This window comes from Amborella trichopoda, chromosome 2 (assembly GCF_054954075.1).
Source record: "Amborella trichopoda isolate Santa Cruz 75 chromosome 2, AtrichopodaSantaCruz75HAP2 v2.0, whole genome shotgun sequence".
Taxonomy (NCBI): domain Eukaryota; kingdom Viridiplantae; phylum Streptophyta; class Magnoliopsida; order Amborellales; family Amborellaceae; genus Amborella; species Amborella trichopoda.
The window spans coordinates 956,823-976,166 of record NC_142337.1 but is presented as its reverse complement, the minus strand read 5'-3'; the positions used below and the strand labels follow the sequence as shown (position 1 = coordinate 976,166).

General features: G+C 34.5%; 2 protein-coding genes and 1 long non-coding RNA gene across 5 annotated transcripts; 2 read left to right on the top strand and 1 right to left on the bottom strand.

The window, feature by feature from the left end:
- The first annotated feature begins 781 nt into the window (after positions 1-781).
- LOC148783028 (uncharacterized) lies at positions 782-1,908 on the top strand. Its single transcript, XR_016048750.1, has 2 exons — positions 782-1,014; positions 1,588-1,908. It is a non-coding gene; the product is annotated as an uncharacterized LOC148783028 (long non-coding RNA).
- A 4,097-nt stretch (positions 1,909-6,005) lies between these two features.
- Positions 6,006-11,639, top strand: LOC18427285 (CASP-like protein 1B1). Its single transcript, XM_006836338.4, has 3 exons — positions 6,006-6,590; positions 8,421-8,562; positions 10,898-11,639. The coding sequence occupies exons 1-3, from the start codon at positions 6,358-6,360 to the stop codon at positions 11,138-11,140; spliced, it is 618 nt and encodes a 205-aa protein (XP_006836401.1). The 5' UTR covers positions 6,006-6,357; the 3' UTR covers positions 11,141-11,639.
- A 3,302-nt stretch (positions 11,640-14,941) lies between these two features.
- LOC18427286 (NAC domain-containing protein 21/22) lies at positions 14,942-18,876 on the bottom strand. 3 transcript variants are annotated; one of them, XM_088857215.1, is made up of 3 exons: positions 18,188-18,876; positions 17,143-17,432; positions 14,942-15,605 (listed from the first exon to the last, which is right to left on the bottom strand). In XM_088857215.1, the coding sequence occupies exons 1-3, from the start codon at positions 18,372-18,374 to the stop codon at positions 15,105-15,107; spliced, it is 978 nt and encodes a 325-aa protein (XP_088713341.1). In that variant the 5' UTR covers positions 18,375-18,876; the 3' UTR covers positions 14,942-15,104. The 3 variants fall into 3 exon arrangements, with proteins under 3 accessions (XP_088713341.1, XP_020518597.1, XP_020518598.1); XM_020662938.2 differs by having other exon boundaries at positions 18,203-18,876; XM_020662939.2 differs by having other exon boundaries at positions 18,224-18,876.
- Between the last annotated feature and the right edge of the window lie 468 nt (positions 18,877-19,344).

Sequence of the window (19,344 nt, the reverse complement as noted above, 5' to 3'; positions counted from 1 at the left end):
CCATTTATCTTTGGTATAGAGATGTCACAATTACTTACAACCATCCAATGTGAAATCTGATAGCTTGGGTGCGTCATAAAGTTCAAGAAAATTTATTTTGAAATTTGAGCTTGGTCAATAAAATAAATGTAGCTACCCAATGTCACATCCAATGGTCAAGATTAATTGTGACCACTTTGTACCAAAGGTAAATAGTCTCATTATATACTTTTCTATATGTAAATGTTTACACCAATATATTACTTTTTCCTACTCATTATTTATGGAAAACACTTATGTTATTTTAAAATAATATTCTCATAGTGTTTTGAAAAGTGTATAGTCTTGAAAATGGTATTTTGTCTTGTATGTGTAGAGAAAAAAGTGATGGATAATTTATCCTTGAAGATGTGGAAGAGGGAAATGTTGTTTAAATGTGTGAACATCATCTTTGCTCTTGTTTTAAAAATCAAAAGGAGAAAAAGCTTATGAACACGTACAGCATGTGAATGATGAACGATCGAGCACGCACGTGTAAGGGCACAATAGCACTTCGATAGTTCAGTCCTCTGCTCCTATGTATCCTGATAATAATATGCAGAGTCTCCGCTCCCATGTTTTGTCCAAATTTTCGGGGCCGGGCCACCTACCTTGCATACTCCCATGCGGGTCAGCGCTGGCCCGTCCTGGAACGTTAACAGCCCTACCGATAACAAATCAAGGTTACACCCGATTCCTAGCTGTCACACAATTAATATGACTTATGTCATACAATTAATATGACCTATTTTTACTTTTAATTAGGCAGTGAGTCCTTAGTAAAGATGTGCTGTATCTAATAAAAATGTGCTATATTTAGTTAGCAAAAAGATTCCAACTTATCTTTGTCCAATAAATTTTCCTTCAATCTTCTATTATTTATTGATTTGGAACTATCACAAAACAAAAGGAGCCCTTATGTTAGAGCATCCAAGATGAAGAAGCTCTTCACAGTTTCTGCCATTGTCTTTTTCCTTATCACTCTCATTTCTTCTGGTAAATTTTTTATAACAGGGTGAAACATGGTATTTTTCATAACTTTATCAACAAATATTATATACAGTACAAATTTTCTTAAAAACTTTCAAAATACCATGTTTCACCCATACTGCTAACATAGTTTTGGGAAAAGAAGTTTTATTATATTATTATTCAAAATCATGAAAATCACTCCACTTTTAAGTAACATTAATAAGAATTTTGCCATATAAAAAAGGGCTTATTTATGTTTATAGGATCATGCTACACATACATTTGATCATCTTATTGAAATTTCTAACATTTTTAAGAAATTTCAATACGTATTCACATGCTAGCATCTTCATTCGACAAGCCATACTGCAATCATGATTCTTTCATAAAGATGATGGTAGTGATCTATGCAGAGGTGATCAGAAAAGGGGGTGCCACAACGTGACGTCTAGAGTCCTTTTATCACCTTGTACAAAGTCAATATTAAGGGAAAAACAAAAATAGCAGTGATCTATGCCTATGTCCATGTTTAAAACTGGTACAAACTCCCTTTGTTCAATTTGTTCAAGCTCTTGATTATGCAAAACAATCTTGCAGGGGCAATGGCGACAACTGCAAAAGCCGGGAAGTGCCACAAGAACCTTCCATGGAGGATCTTTTGCAGAGGTGCCATTTGCAGGAGGAGATGCATGGATGAGCATCCTGGCTCAAAAGGAAAATGCCAACTCCTTATCTTCTGCAGATGTACTTGGGACTGCTAATGCCTCTCTCTCTCTCTCCACCATAAAATAAGAGGACTTGTAATGATAATTGAGATGTCTTGATCATCGGGTGAGGTTTGTTAAGGTGTCAAAACTATGTCGAAAATGCAGTTTCCATGCCATGATTTGTAATGAGATTAAAATTTCTTGTTGCCCCAATTATGAAATTTAAAGTTTTAAAAATGGTGACAATCAAACATATCTATAAATACTTGAAAATCTTGAAAATGGCAAACATATCTATAAATACTTGAAAATAGACAGCCCAGATAATATGTTAAAAGATGAACCATTTTTAGGATTAGAAATCAACTTTTTTGAGGTCTATGAATCTTGAGGTTGAGATGATTGATTGGAGAGTTTTCCATTATGAGAATAACCTTCTCTAGTGGGTTTTCTAGGTTTACCTTACTCGTACAGTACTTTTTTCTAAGTTTTCTAGTGGACACCTTATATAAACTTTTTCCCTTGGTCCTCTGCCCATTTGTGCCTTATCTTGTTCACTTAAACTTTTATCTAGGGTCAGTAACACTTGGGCCAGCCTAATCTTGGCTTAAGCCTGGCACTAGTCCCTATATAAGGCTGATCTAAGGCCTGCTCAGCCTAGATAAGGCCAAAGAGCTCTGATATGGTCGGCTGGACCTCCGCACCCAAAGGGAAAAAGAAAAACAATAAAAAAAAAAAAGGGTTGGGCTGACCCTGTCATGGCATTGGCCCACGCTTAGCTTGGCTAGGACCTCAAGCCATCGTGGCCTGGCCTGGCCAAGCCACAATTTGTGACTTAGGCTCTAATTTTTCAGGGTAGTAACAAAGCTGACCTAGCCTATTGCCAGCCCTACATCTTTCATTTGCTTATTTTCTTTTATTAAATCCTTTTATAAAAATAGTCCATAATAAATAACTATTGGGCAGAACCTTCCACAAGCAACATTTCAAATAGGCTCTAGCATAATCACTAGGATTGTAATTAGGGGATTGCTATCAGCACCCATATTTTTGTATTTTACTACCGTGAATATGGGTGCAAACCCAAATGTACATGGGATCTTATCCTGAAAAAAGTTGGGGACTTATTCTAAGTATTATATTTTATTATTTAATATTTTATTAGTTGAATAGAGAGTTTCTTCTTTATACAAGCAACTTGTTAGGCACACAAATGTGTGGTTAGTTGGGAAGACAATCTACCAAGGAATGAGAAGTATACAATAAGACCATTTAATTTTGGTATAACTGGAGGTGTACGATGAATTTGCTTAAAAATTGAGGTTTTTTATTTTTCTTTTTATGCAGATAAATAAAACACCCTGGCTATTCCATTTTGATAAATGTATCAAATTATCCATGAGCATTTAACAATATAATATTTTATCCATAGCTCTTTATTTAATTTCAGAGTACCCATAAAATAACACTTGTCTCAAGTTGGAATAGTCTAAAAAAAATATAAATTGTTCAATAGTTCATCTCTTTTAGGTATTTTAATAAAATAAAATAGTTTAATAGGGCTGCAGATCTATGAAACGAAGTAAAGCCTCACCTCATAACTCATCAAGAACTTCAATTCAAGCATTGGGAATTATGGCTGTGAAGAAAATTAAGATTTTAAGCTCTAAAATAGCATATATTTTAACAAATTATCTAGGCCCCCTAATAATATGTGTTCATCGATCAACAAGATATGTGCCATTATTCGAGTGTTCATAGATCTGCAAGATCTATACTATTATTTGGGTTTTAAATTATATTATCGTTGTTGAAAATTGATTTTTATTACCAAAAGTACTTCTTTGATGAGGATTTGAGGTGAGACTTTATTTTGTTTTCATAAAGCCGATGCTGATAGAAATTTCATCCATTAATAAAATTCCCTTTAATTTTACATCAAATAGTTTGAGGTGTTTATTCCCTCTGTTTACAAAAGAGTAACAGCCCCAAGGGATTTAGACTAAGAGCAAGGCGAAGTGGGTCATTTACGATTGTATGATTTGATTGGGATAAAGTAGATGAAACGCTTCAACAACCAGGCCAACATACGAAACCCTATGAGATCTTCACATTTGGCTTTTAGAGGATTTTTTTATGATAAGAGTCAGGTTTTGTGATAAAACCACCCCTAATGGTTGAGGTTTGAAAAATTAACAATCTCAATAAGAACTATTCGTGATTAGTATATTTCAATTGAATTGGGGAGTTGACCTTTTATATATATATATATATATATATATATATATATATATATATATATATAAAAGAAAAATTTGTATAGAGTTGAGTCTCTAAACAATCAAATCTGAACCTATCTCAAAACTTTCACTAGAAGAGGTCGTTTTGATGCCCAAATATCCTCAAATTGATTGTTTCCACATCAAGATGCATAGGCATGAAAAAAAAAATAGATTTCAAGTTTTGAAAATAAGAAATTTTGAAACACATTTTTGGACCGTCACTTTTCATGATTTTCAAGTTTTCATAGATCTATTGATCTAAACTTTATAAATAAAGATAAAAATATATTTTAAGGCTATCACAAAGATTTCAAGTGTTGAAAACCATATTTCTTGACACTATTTGAAGCTAGGCTCTAATTTGATGGTTTAGAGCCTGGGCTCTATACATGAAAAAGCTAGTAATAGCTAGGCAGCTATAATGAATAGTAATATAAGTGGAATGGGAGCCGTTAGATCTTCTTCATGTAGTTCAAAATGCATATCACTATATGAATTTTAATATTTTTTTCTAGAAATCATAGCATAGTGAAAGTTTAGACGTGTGTACTAAAAAATAGGGCGAAAAATTAAAAAATATATAAAAATATTTTCCAAAATATAAAATGATCGAAATACCCCTGAAAAATTATAGGGGTAATTTGGTCAATTTTAATTATAGAAAATATTTTTTTCATATTTTTATATGATGCGCAATAGTGTTAGGTATATACATCCAAAATTTCATCTTAATTAAATTTATAAAAAAAAATTAAAATTAAAATAGTGAGTATTTTAAACCACTCGATGAAGATCTGACGGCTTGGATTCTACCTATATTATTATTTATTATAGCTGCTCAGTTATTGTAATATATATATATATATATATATATATATATATATATATATATATAGAAAAACACACAAAACGCCTATAGGTGAAGTTCTACAGTACTTCACCTACACTTCTTCACCGTCCAATTCATCACCGTCTAAAGTTTATTATACGAAAAGTATATAAGGAGGCCATTTATCTCTAGTATAAGGTGGTTACAATTAATCTTGACTATTGGATGCAAAATTGCGTAGCTGCATTTATTTTATTGATCAAGCTCAAGTTTAAAAGAAATCTTTTCGAATCTGATTTTATATCAGATAGATGTAAATAATTGTGACATCTCTATATCAAAGGTAAATCTGATGGACAACATTGATTGTGACTTTCTTGTATTAAAAGTAAATTGTCTCTTGATATACATTTCAGTAATACGATGGTCAAATATTTATCTTGGTGGAATGGACCAGAGAGGTTTAGTAAAAAATGGTGAAAGAGTTGAATGAATCGATAATATTTTTATATTTTGAGACGTTGCCATTCTCAGCTACATACACCTACCAAACCAAACATAGTAATGAAAAGTAGGTTTGAAAATCTTAGGTTTGAAAATCTACTTCATTTATTGAACATAAGAAATAGATAAGCATGCATTTGTATCTTCCCAAATGTCTTCTTCAGATTGTTTAATCAATCTCTCTCTCTCTCTCTCAATGCTTAAAACATGATTTACCCATGGTGAGGTTTGTATAAGGTGTCAACCTTATACTATTGAAGTAAGATGCACCTCAAAATTATGCTGAAAATGTAATTTTGATGCTACAAAGTCTTGTGATGATATGAAAATTCATTGCTACCCTCAATTATAAAATTTTAAGTTCTAGAAATAGTGACAATCAAGCAGATCTATGAACACTAAAAAATCTTGAAAATAGACAATCCAAATAATATATTAGAAGATGAACTATTTTTAAATTTAATATATATATATTTTTTATATCTATAGATCGCCAAGATGATTGATTAGAGAGTTTACAGCATAGAAAAAGCCTTTTTATAAAAAACAATTTTGGGTGCACCTTACTTGCACAGTATAAAGTTATCATATATAATTTTTTTCTTGTATCCACATACACTCTTACTTTCCTATTGGCTCAAAATGATTTCTCTCTCCTAAAAATTTCAATTACTCTCTCTCTCTCTAAATGCATACAACATTTATTTATTAAGAACACAACTTTCTCTCTCTTCTATTGGCTCAAAATGATATCTTAGTAGTTAACTTGATGCACTAAACAAAATGACAGTTGATCCGAAACCCAACACCCACAGCTCTCCACCCTTAATAGACCCTCAAACCCGCATAAAACCTCTCTCTCTAGAATCTATTCTCCCAAGAGAGCCCAAACATCTTCCCCCTTCTAAAGAGCATTAGAGTCCCATTTTTTTTTATTATTATTATTATTTAGAATCGCATTAGAGTTCCACTTCCCAATACCCAACATCCTCATCCTTGTCTAAAGAGCCTAAAACTCTCTCTCTCTGTCTCTCTCTCTCTCTAAATGGCCACCACCGAGACAAAGGAGAAACAGGAGGCTTCAGGCCCCATCCCAACTTCAAAAGATGAAGTCCAAAAGAAAGTGGCGTTGCTCCTGAGGTTTCTAGCATTTGGTGCCACTTTGTCAGCAACGCTTGTGATGGTACTCAATAAGCAAACATCACCCGTCACCGTGGTTTACAATGCCCCCGTTCTCCGTTTCGTCACGGCCAAATTTTATCAAACACATGCCTTTGTGTAAGCTTTCACACCGTCTTTTTTTTTTCTCTTTTTCTTTCAAACTCTGATTTTATACATATAAAAAAGTCTAGGGACCCAAAAACTTTAATAAAAATATGAAATGAGGCAATTTTGGCTGTAAAGTTACGTGGAAGGTCCGTTGTCACTTGTTTTTTTAAAAAAAATTATAAAATTACGCCGTGTTCTGAAGATGGTGCCCTACTAACAAAAAATTAAAAAAATAAACAATAAAATGTAATGCCTAGGCGGTTTAAGGTTAGAATCTTCGGACTGCCCCTTTGGATTGAGCAGGCCTCAGTTCCTGAACGAAATGAGATCCTCATCCTTGACCACTCTTTCTTTCTTATTTTTTGAGAAAAATAGTGGTCCGAGATCCCCATCCTCGGACCACATTTTATATCTTATTTTTTGAGAAAAACAGTAATCTGAAGATGGGAACCTCGGACCACTCTCCTAAGATTTTGTTGTGCTGGCAGAGAATCTTTGAACCTCCTGGGCTTTACCCTAAAGCTTCATGCACTAACAATTAACAAATAAACTAAAAAAAAAAATTAGAATGCGGTCCAAAGATGGAGTCCACAAACCGAGGGGCAATTTTTTTTTAAAAAAAAATGTGGGTTGACCATTTTACCTTGTAATTTCCTCCAATAATCAGATCATTTCATATTTTATGTAATTATTTCGGGTCCATAAGTAATTTACTCTCTTTTTTTAACCCATTACACAATTACCAACCTAATTTCCCATCACTAGGTCTGGCAACAGGCTGGGCCGAGGCCCTCGAAGAACATTTTGTATCTCAGGTCCTAGTTTTTTAGGGTTGGGCTGATCAGGCCAAGTCAAACTACCTGACCGCCTTAGGAGCACCTTAGGACCGGCAACATATCAGGTGCGGGTCGAGTCCAAGTAATTTGGACCTCGACCCGGGTCTAATAAATAAATAAATAAAATTAATAGTAAATATTTTTATATATTTTATATCAAGTCGGGACCTGATCGACTAACCTATAGGGTCCAAGCCAGATCTAGACTTAGACCTTGACCGAGACCCAACCCAAGTCTGGTCCAAGTCATTTGGACCCAGACCCAGAACTGACCCACTGGGTTCAGCACATGGACCTCTTACTAAAGCTTAAAGGTATAGACCAGTATGTTACCTTTATCATCTGGATCGGATCGACCGGTCTAATGGATTAGGATGTTAACCAGCTTGTTTAGATAAACATCATCATCATCATCGTTTGAGTGTTATCCCAACAATTTGAGATTGATTGCATGAATCATGTTCCACAATAGGATCAAGATTTATGAAATAGATGTTGCAAAAATTTTAAGTTGGATACCAACCTAACACAACCCTCCTTTTTTCAATGAGCTTGAGACTCGCATGACCGGTTTTAGTTATATGAAAAACAAAGCCTGAAAGTAATTTGCAAAAATTATTAATATATTTTAGCATTTCAACCATTTTTTATCCGTCCAACGAGTTTGCTATTTAGTTGGATCACTAAATGAACTAAGACCAGACACTAATCCATCCAACCGGTTTGATGACTAGTTGGACCACTAAAGGAACAAAGACCAGACATTCTCTTGACTCACTGTCTGTTTGGTCTGATCTTGATGAGATTAATGACTAGTTGGACCACTAAATGAATTAAGATCAGACATTCTCCTTATTTATTGTTTGGTCGGATCTTGGTAACATTGGGTCGAATATTTATGAACAAACGATGAAATAATTTTTTTGTGTTTGAAATTTATTTTATTTTTTGAATTGTAATTGTTAGATTAAGGAGGAATTAGGGTTTTTGTTTTTTAATGCAGGTTTTTTGTGGTTGCAAATGCGATAGCCTGTCTCTATTCTTTGGTGATGCTCTTGGTTTGCCTGGCTGATTTGATTCGTTTGTTGGGAAACAACTCATATGTCTCGAAGGTTCATGGACTTCTAGTAATCGTCTTGGATTTGGTAATAATCTTTTTGCAATTAAGTTTAGTTATTGAGTGATTTACATATGGGGTACACCCTAAGAGGTAGAAATTACAAAGGTCGGTCATCTTGATTTTTTTTTAGAGGTAAAAATTACAAGGAGGGCTGAAATTATAAAGAAAGATGGAGACTTTGGATTGTTGTTTTTCAAAAAATAAAAAAGAAAAAGCAGTTCGAGGATAGGGAACTTGGACATTCCATGAACAGAGGGTGGTCTGGTGATTCGAACCTCGGACTGCTCGGACACTGCCCTTAAAGCTTGGTGCAATGCCCTATTAACGGAAAAACTAAAAAAATTAAAATTAAAATTCAGTCCGAGGATGGAATTCGCAGGCCGAGGGATAATGTTAAAACAAAAACAAATGAGTTGACCGACCTTCTTTGTAATTTTTGCCTATAAACGGAATGTTTCGTACTTTACCTAAAATTTTAGAATCCGTACGTAAATCACTCTTATTTATTTCTATCATGTACATATAATCCCTTCAAAATGAATGAATCTTTCTCTCCCACACAGAATGGCTAACAGTTTTTCGTTCATACTAGTGCATCTCTCTCTCTCGCTTACACACATATATCACCATTTTGGATTTGGCAAGCCTTTTTGGCAAATAAGTTTATTGCTATTTTATGGAGGTAATCCCTTCAATTAGGAATTGAATATCTTTTTACTCTCTCAAAATGGATTAACCTTTCTCTCTCTCTCTCAATAAATTTTGACAGGAATATGAACACCAACAAAAATGAATTTTTGATACTCTTCCTCTGTCTTCAAGTTTTGACAAGGAGATAAACTCGAACAAAAATGAACTTTTTATATCCTCTCTATCTAAAATTTATTAGAGATTTGAAATTTTACGGCAACATACTTAAAACTTGTATTTGGATACTCATAGAAGATATCCATATCGTGCATTCTTTCATGGTGGAGTTGTGCACTCTTTCATGCTACTTATAACAGTGGACTAAACCCATATCATCATTGGAAAAATACGAACAGTGGATGTTGAATGTGAAAGGGATTGGGGGTCACAGTGGTAACTCCTAGTATCTTAGTCATCATGTTGTGGTTTTCATTTTCACTAATATTTTTTTATTAATATTTTAAAAAAATTAACATGTCTTTCCCACTAAATTACCCTATCTAAAAAATAAAAAAAAGTGAGTACCCTTTCCTGGTATGGAATAGTTCTTAAGTGGAAACTATAGTATCTGGGTGATTTTCTAATTTGATATAGTACTAATTAATAGAAAGTTAACGTTATAATCTCGACATTTTGTAGAGAATAGAACTCAGTAATCAACATTGAGGTTGTAAACAAACTTGGGCCGGTTCATGGACTTTCAAGCCAGGCCAGGTTTTGAGCCATATATTAAAGCTCGCCGGTAGTACCTAGGTCAGCACTGGCAGGCCCGTATGTGTTAATAATAAACTTTGTTATGGCCTGTTCCAAGTCGAGCGTGTTGGTCCCAGGCCCCCATAAAAGAGGAGGGTTGTATTAGGTTGGCAATCAGTGTAAAATTTTTGACACATTTATTTCATGAATCATGATCCGATGGATAGCGAAATGCCAAAACATGATTCATGTATCGAACCCCATACAGTTGGGATAAATAGTTGGGATAAGGCCCAACCTAGGCCTGTTTCGAGATCGTTATCGGAAAGTTGGACTAAATCCATTCTTGGCTTGAAACTAGTGCTCGCAAACTCGGCCGATCAAACAAGAACTGGGCACTTGCCGATCCGGTTTTGGTGGACAGCTGAGTATTTAAAAAAAAAAAAATCAAAAAAATATAGTTTTTTTTTAAATGTGTTTTTTAATGTCTTTTATTATTTTGGCAAAGATTAGAAAGTCTTTTAGCTATGAATACTTATTTTTATATTTTTCCTTTTTTTTTTGAAAAATTTCAAAAATACCTCTATACACAAATCAATCTTTTAAAATCCATTTTTTTTTTACTACTTTTCAACTCAATTTAGATGTGATTTGTTTAATCATATTCTAAATATATTTTTCATATTTCTTGGATTTTTTTATTTTATTTTTTATACTTTTTTGGAACGGCTGGTACTTGCCTGAATAGGCCGATTGAACAGCCAATTTAATGGCAACTCGGACCCAGCCTTTATCCAGTTACCTATGCCGGTACAATTTTTCGAACACTGCTTAAAACTGAACTCTAATACAAAAGCCTACCCTACTCTGTTTCAAGCTGGGCCACAAACCCAACCTATTATCACCCTCAATCAACAGATATTTTTTAGGACTTCATTTGCAGGTGTTGTATGATTTTGTTCACACTTGCGGTGCAGGTTATGGTGGCCCTAGTCACTGCGGGAGCTTCAGCTGCAACTTCAGTAGCTGAGTTGGGAAAGAATGGGAACAAACACGCAAATTGGAGCAAAATATGTGACAAGTTTGAGACATATTGTGACCATGGTGCAGGTGCCCTTATTGCTTCATTCATTGGCGCTTTGATTTTCATTTTTCTAACTGTGTTCTCCATCACAGACCTCTACAAGGAGGCCAAAAAGGTCCCTAAATCCCAAGTCTGAAGCCCCTACCCTCTTTCTCTCTCTAACCACCCTAAGAAAGGCACCCCTTTCTCTCTCTCTCCCCACCAAAAACACCCCCACTTTCCCCTTTGTGTGTCTTGCCACCATGGCAAAAGTGCTCTAATTGCTTCCTCCTTCACTTCATTATTCTTGTTGGGCTTTTCCTTGTTATAGCCTCTCTCTCTCTCTCTCTCTCTCTCTCTCTCTCTCTCTCTCTCTATCACACACAGTGTTGCCCAACTCCAACTCTCTGTGACGCTCAAATGACCATCTCTTTTATTCTCTCTACATGTATTGCTTTTTCTATTTTATTGGTTTGAATGTGGTCTATTTTATTTGGCTTTCTGTGTGGTTTCCTGTAGTATTGTGGGAATGGATTTGGACATTTGTTTTCTCATTTTATTTGTGTGTTGTAGGCATCTCTGTGTTTTCTTAGTGTAGTTTGGCTGTGAAATGTTGTTGTTTATCAATGAAATTGCTTCTCTTATGATACTCAAAATGGGTCTCCCATGGTGTGACATGGTGATCTAAGGCTTCCAAATTTGAAGTGTGCTACTCAAATTAAGCCAACCACTAACATAAAAGATAAAGAAGATACCCAGCCAAAAAAAGCAAGGAAAGAATGCAAAAGATAGGAAAAAAATAATAATAATTTTGGGAATTGTTACATCAACTTGCACATATGAACAACTCCTCTCTCTCTCTCTCTCTCTCTCTCTCTCTAGCCCTTAAAAATCAAGACGAGGGACTACCCTGTATAGAAATTGAGCCTAGGAGCAGGGTTGCAAATCGTGTAGTGCTAATCATTTAAGCCTAGCCTCTTTTCTTGGAAAAGAAAAAATTTCTTATTTACATAGATATCGCTACTTGTTTAGGAAACATGAAAATATTGCCCTAGTCAATGATAGCATCGATTTTTCTAAAATGGGAATTGATAAATTAACTTGAACGTATATGGTCCATATGCCGTTGTTTTGGGTTCTAAACTTGCAACAAGATTTATTTTTAAAGGAAGAAATAAGTTCGTCTTAGAACCTAAACAAAAAGATAGTCATTTGGCTCAAGTGGCTTAAATGTATCAACGTACTAGAATGTGATCACTTGTTCAGTGTTATATACAAGAGCAAAGGCAATTTTTGTATCTCTTATCAAAATCTTTGAGGAGTTACCTAAATGAAACCAGTTTTAAAATGTAATAATTTTGTTGGTAAATTGGTAGAAATTGTTGATTTAACCATCTTGTTGATTTTTTTAAGTGCTTTGATTATTTTAACTATTTTGCTTTTAATTAAAATTTTAATCTCTTTAATTTACGCATTCAATTATTTGCACTATAAAAATGGATGAATTTAAGATATCCTACTAAAATGTCAATTTTGGATATCTAAAAGGAGCATATGGGAGACAAAAAGTGTTATGTGCTGGTGACTAATGGTCCACCTGCAAGGGGTTTGTAGGGCTCCTAACCCAAAAGTTTTGGTGACCTATATGAATATTTTGGGAATATAACTATTTTCTATTAAATTTAGTTAGTGTGTGTGACATTATATGAAGTCCTACGTATTGTCTCAATAAACAACTTTCTCGTACTTTGTGGACGTTGCATAGAGAAACCATTAATTGTCATCACCCTGTAGATGTAGTCACAAACCACGTAAATCTTTATTTTTTGTTTTTGATGTGTCTCAACTTTAGGATTATTGATGTTTGGTGGTTCTATCCACAATACCATCTACCCATCTAGTTAGGGTTTTTCATAAGAAAAGGCGGTCTTGGATTTCTCAAATTTTCATGGGTGTATAAGACGAGTAGTTATTTTAAAACAAATTTATTTTTCAATTGTAGCCATTGAAAACTAAAATGGGTTGTAATCTCACATTGTCTATCTGGGTAAGTACAGACCTAGTTCCTTTACGAAACTGAGAACCAATTTGATTTTAAGAGACTTCTGTTTTTCTATTAGAGAATCGGGCAATTTAGTATCGATGATACAGGGCGACTCCCGCCGAATAATTTTTTTACCATTTTTATTTTTGCTATGATGAAAATTTTTAACCCCAAAAAATCGGTCGACCCGGATTCATTAAGTGGACAAATTACTGGGAATTGATTATGAGTATTTAAAGATGGGCAAGCTTTCTATGCTTCCCCTACGGCATAAAACTTATATACTTCCTCTTATCCAACCATCCATTCTGAATGGAGGGCTAAGATTGCCCTAATCACAATGTCACTCTACACTATTTTTTTTTTAATGTTTTTTCTATAAACTATTATGATACGAAATTTTAGACGTCCAATCCTCTATTAAACTTGCACTAGCGAAAAATGTTAAAAACAATATTTTCAATAAAATAAAATGACCAAAATACTCTTGAAAGATTCAAAAGATATTTTGGTCATTATATTTTTTCGAAAAATTATTTTTAATATTTTTTATAGGTGCGCCCCAATGAGAAGATGACACGTACTAAATTTCATATTCATACAATTTGTATAATAAAAATAAAAATAAAATAGTTTGAGACGTCTGATCTAAGATCAAACGGTGAGTAAAATTGGACGGCTGGATGGTAGGAGAAGCATAAATCTTCTATGCTGTAGGAGAAGTATAGAAACCTTTCCCGTTAAAGATTGGAATACAAACTTCATTTAATCGATATGTGGCATGTAGCTTGTGGCCTTGGCGATAGTATTGTCAAGCCTTATAGTGAGGTCTCTGACTCTATTTTCACCAAAAGGAAGGGATTCATCCCTAGTGACTTACCACTTTCCTTACTCAAAAAAAATGTAGAGGACTACCGTAGATTTTTATTTTTATTTTTTATTTAAAAAAAAAAAAAAAAAGGGAAGAAGAAGGAAGAGAGAGAGAGCGCGAAACTAGCGGTTTTTGGTGTTGAATTCTTCTCATTTTACTCAATTTCCTTTCTCTAATGATTTTCAATGAGTTTTTCGTGTCAAACATATGGTCATATACTCATATTAAAGACCTAGGAAACCTATACGTAAATCCCCTACTATTAATACAAGAGCACGTGTACTACGTTCCCGATGGAGCATTGTTTACTTCTGCACCCTCGGCTAAAAGACTATTTTGGAGGATTTTTTTAAATTTGAAATTTTGGGAACCATTTAAGAATTATTAGATGCTTATTCTCAACATACACGCAAATTGAGTTTTTTAAAGACTTGAATCTCATCATTTAAAAATTTGATGGTCTCTATTCAATCTCAAACATTATTGTTCTCAAGTGCGTAGAGGATATAATTAGGATATTATTTATTTATTGAGGTTAATCTATAGGTTGAAGAGATTACACCCCAAAATTTGAGGTCCAAAAATTATTTCTAAGTGAGATTTTATCTAAGAAAGTAAATACGCATTCTATTCCCCCCGGAGTATAATATCTTGGCTTAATACAAAATGTCAACCTCATCAAAAATAATAACAATAAAGAAGCCTGTATATATTCAACAACAAAAAAAAGAAAATTACATGCCCATTCATCTCCATTCTCATTATTCTTTTATAACAACCACACAAAATTATCTTTATATTAAAATAGCTTACAAATAAGTAAATACCGCTTCATCTTCTTCCAAAAATAGTCGTCAACTTCACTTTTATGTATCGCGGACATGCGCGTCTATAGTTTCTGATATGGTATTTTAGAAATTTAGACACCTTCTGTTAACTTTTTTGGTTGAAATTTCGCAATAAAAGTAAAGTACTGCAAGAATCACCTTAAATTCCAACTCCCTTTCTAACTAAATAATAGATCACCTCAAATTCCAACTCCCTTTCTAACTAAATAATAAACGGATGTGTTATATCTGAAAAACCAATTTAAAACTTAATGTGATATAAATGTAAACACACATATCCATGTCTTTGTAACAAAGCTTGACATTGTAAAAAATTTGGTATCTACAATGGAGGGAAATACTGAACCACCTTTAAAACTTAGTAATATAAATTATCCCACATAGGTGGCATACTTGATTCTGACAAGTAACTCTCTTCACTAAGGGGTGAAGAAACATCCCTAGGCCGTGCATCACATGGAGAAGCTCTGTTTATAGCTAGGTTTTCTTCCCCTAAATTTGGCAACCCTATCCTTGGGTCACCACCAAATCTCTTAATATGGCTCCAATGGATTCTTATACTGTTTCTCTCACTAGAAAAGTGTTGCCCATGTTGAGAGAGAATATTCTTAAAGGTACCCATTTCTAGACTTTTGGTGTGTAAATTCTCTTCTGTTTGGGGAGAATGTGACAATCCATGGTTCATGTCTTGTGAGGGAGTGGAGAAGCAGGGCAAGTGGCCAAACTCATCTAAAGTTAGAGGAGTTTGGCCAGAAATGAGGTTGGTGCCAACCATTGTTTGAAATTCATCATGTTCTGTGTTAGATGTTGCACCCTCTCCCCTGCTTTTGTAGAACACCCTACATAGCACCCAATCTTCCTGGAGAAACCAAGCAAAAATGAAGTTAGTGTGTGTGTGTGAGGGAGAGAGGAAGCGAGTGAGTGATCCAGTTTTTTTAGATGAATGGGCAATGAATAGTTGCAATGGTGCCTTATACTCTACGGCAATGGTTTAAAAAACAGATTGGTGACCTAGATTGGGCAATGCAAACAACCGGTTTAGATTGGTGAATCAATGGTCCGGATCGCGTTTTACTATAGCAAATCGTCGGTTCTCTTCAAGACCTAGATGATTTCTTATATTTTGATAGAATTGGCATGAGGTGACCGATTCCCAAATCGGACATAACGATTCCATGCCGACCTGGCGTTTTCTATATTAAGGCATAAAAATTCCTAGCTAATGTTCAAGAAAAGGCAATAAAATTCCTAGTTACAAAGTCTTAACTACAAGGTTTCTTATTCTTTAAGTTGCAAAAGGAAAGGCTTTCATTTCTTTCTTTATTAGTATAGAACCTAGGAATTTTTAAAAAGTTTGCATGCTGAGAACATGGTATGGATTATGAAAACTTTTAGTACAATGTTAAACTATTTAATTTTGTTACAAGAAATTTACAATTTCTTTTGACCATGAAATGTGCAATCAGATAGCTAGGGTATATCACAAAGTTTGAGAAAAAGATTATTTGGATATGAGAGCATTCAATTGAACCCCTCTCATTGATTTCACATCTAGCAGCCGACGATGATTATGGCTTTCTTTTATAAAAAATAAATAATTTTACCATATACTTTTCCAATTCTTGAGCTTGTAATTCGATGACATTTCCATTTGTTCATTATCGATCAGACTATGATGATCATCGCTGCATTGATGAATGAAATTTCCAAAAGACGATACAATGAAAAATAAGGTTAATTAGTGTATGGAAATGCTCTTCAACTAAGGAAGTCGCTCCCGCAAGTTACTCAACTGAGTCCAGCATAGGGCCAATAAACCCTAAAAAGATATAAAAAATTTAATAAAATTTTGAAAAAAAAAAAAAAAAAGCATGTGCTAGAAGTAAATTCAAACCTAAAACACCTTTAAAAAGTTAAAACAAGGTTAAAAAACATAGAGAAAACATGGATTTAAAAAAAAAAAAAAAAAAAACAATTGCCAATTTCAGATATTTTAAAAAATCCAAAAAAATTATAAAATTATAATTATGGCAAAAAAAAAATCGCCAATATCTTCCCAATATATCTAAATCATGCAAAAAAAAATTGTACAACTTAAGTTTATTTTTTACAATTTTTCTTTTCTTTGAAAATTTTCAAATACCCTGAGTTGTCACACAACCTAACTCGGTCAAGTTCGAGTGGATTCGGCTGAGTCCCGGAACACTTAGTCTAATAGCCTAAAAATAACCTTCAGTAAACATGAAATCTTAGTATTTCCTAGTGTTTATTTGGATGATAATAATTTTACTTCTCTACAATCAATAGACTTTGTAAAATGTTATTTGTTAATGAATATGACATCCCTTCCTCCTCCACATAGATATATATATATAAAGAGAGAGTTGAGAGCCAACCTTTAAAGGAATTTGGGGAAAGCTAAAGGAAGAAGATGATGGTCCTTCAAGTCGAAATTCATGCATAACCCAATCTGTTTTTGTTCCATTTGGAGCTCTACCTTGGTAAAATACCAGTGTTTTTCTCATACCAACAAGAGTGCCTGTTTGGTTATCAAATACTTGTCTATCCTTTCCTGTGGCCTTCCAATAACCTGAGACCGTGGCTCGATTAGTCCGCGTACCCGTTGCGTACTTTCGATCACGAAGATTAAAAAAATAATACTCCTTTCCCCCTACTTTTGCTATATCTGATAAAAAAAACCCATGAACTCCTTTAGCGATAAAACTAAAATGGAAATTAAACAGAAAAATAGATGGTACACCAGAAAACAACAACCAATATGCATGTCTCTTTCTCAAATGTTGCCATCTTCAAGATTGTTTGGAGCATGATTCCCATACTAAAGATCCTAAGACCTTTTTCTGGTTAATCTTTTAAAAAACACTATGTTTAAAGCTTTTTTTATTGTGAATGATCTAGGGTGAAAAGGATTGTTATCGGTGAAGATCTTCAAAGAAGGTGTGAGGTTTACATTAAGAGTACTAATTTCTATTGGGGGCTCAAGCCATTTGAAAGAAACTAAGGATAACAAGTGATTTTTTTTATTTTATATTATTTGTGGTGGGGAGGGGTGGGATGAGATAGAGAGGGGGGATTGTCATTTTTTATTGTAAGGGATTGAGGGCGTGTTATCATATTTTAATGTGAGTATTATCATTTGAACACTAGAAAAAGCATTAAAAGGAAGACTAATTCCCAAGAGGGTAGTTATGAGAAAGAATTGTGGGGTAGGCACAACAAAAAATAATTAAGAGCACGAAGAGAGAGAAATTTTTTTAATTTTTCCAACAAAAATCTTAAATCTCAAATAAAAAATGAGCAATTTTACTTGGAATTGAGATAAATTAAAATAATAAAGAAGAAAGTTCCCAAGGAGGGCACTGAAAAATTACTATTTTACCCTTAAGAAGTGAAAAGAAAAGAGAAAAAGTGAAAGGTTACTTAGTGTGAATTGACCTGGAAGATCCCAAGGCTCACATTTGTTCAAATCAAGCTCGATCATTGAGGGGGAGTTTGAGGGACAGGAGGCAATCTTCTTCCAAAGATAATCCATGACCAGTTCATCATCTCTTGGATGAAACCTGAATCCTGGAGGCAACCTGGCCTCCACAAGATCTAAGAAACTCATGAAGAGAGAGAGAGAGAGAGTTGAGGGATGATGATGTGAGATGAAGAGAGAGGGTAGCTTGTGGGATGGTGTGAAACAAGAGAGAGATGGAAAAAGCACACACACAAATGGATTGTATGGATGAGGGAGTTCCTTTAAATAGAGAGAGAGGGCGGGGGAGATCCTGCAAAGAGAAAGAGGGGGGTTTGCTAGATGAGAGAGGAGGGAAGAGAAATGCTTCTAGAGAGAGAGAGAGAGAGAGAGAGGGGGAATGATTGATGAGAGAGAAAAAGGGATGAGAAATGCTGGGTAGAAGGGGAGACCCTTGAAAAAAAGGAGAAAGAGGGGGAGATGGGGAGTGGAAAGAGAATAGAGAGAGAGAGAGAGAGAGATTGATGAAAGAGGGGGAGAGAAAGAATGCTTGATGAGAGAGAAAGAGATGAAGAATGGAGAGAGGCTCTAGAAATGGAGAGTAGAAATTAAGGGGGGGGGGGGGGGGGGAAGAATGCTTGGAGAGAGAAAGAGAGAAAGAAAAAGAGATTGGAAAGGGGGATATATATACACATAATCCCATTGATAAAGTCAACTTAAGAAGAGAGAGAATGAGGGGGCTTCTCTTGTCAATCTACGTGTCATGACGACGTTGCATCACCACATACCGCCGAAACCCCACACCTTTCATGGTGACGTGGACGGTTGAAATTCCGGCACGCTGATCATTATTTTTTTACTCCTCAAATCTCAAACCACCCACCAACATTTTGGAAAAAATGAAACATATTGAATACGATCTCTCTCTCTCTCTAAATGAAACAAAAGCTGAATCTCTCTCTCTCTCTAGTTCTTATAATATTGAAGACTATACTCCCTCTCAATGCTAGATACAATATTGAAGACTATACTCCCTCTCAATACTAGACTCCTCTCTCTCTAAATGAAACAAAAGCTGAATCTCTCTCTCTCTCTCTCTAGTTCTTATAATATTGAAGAC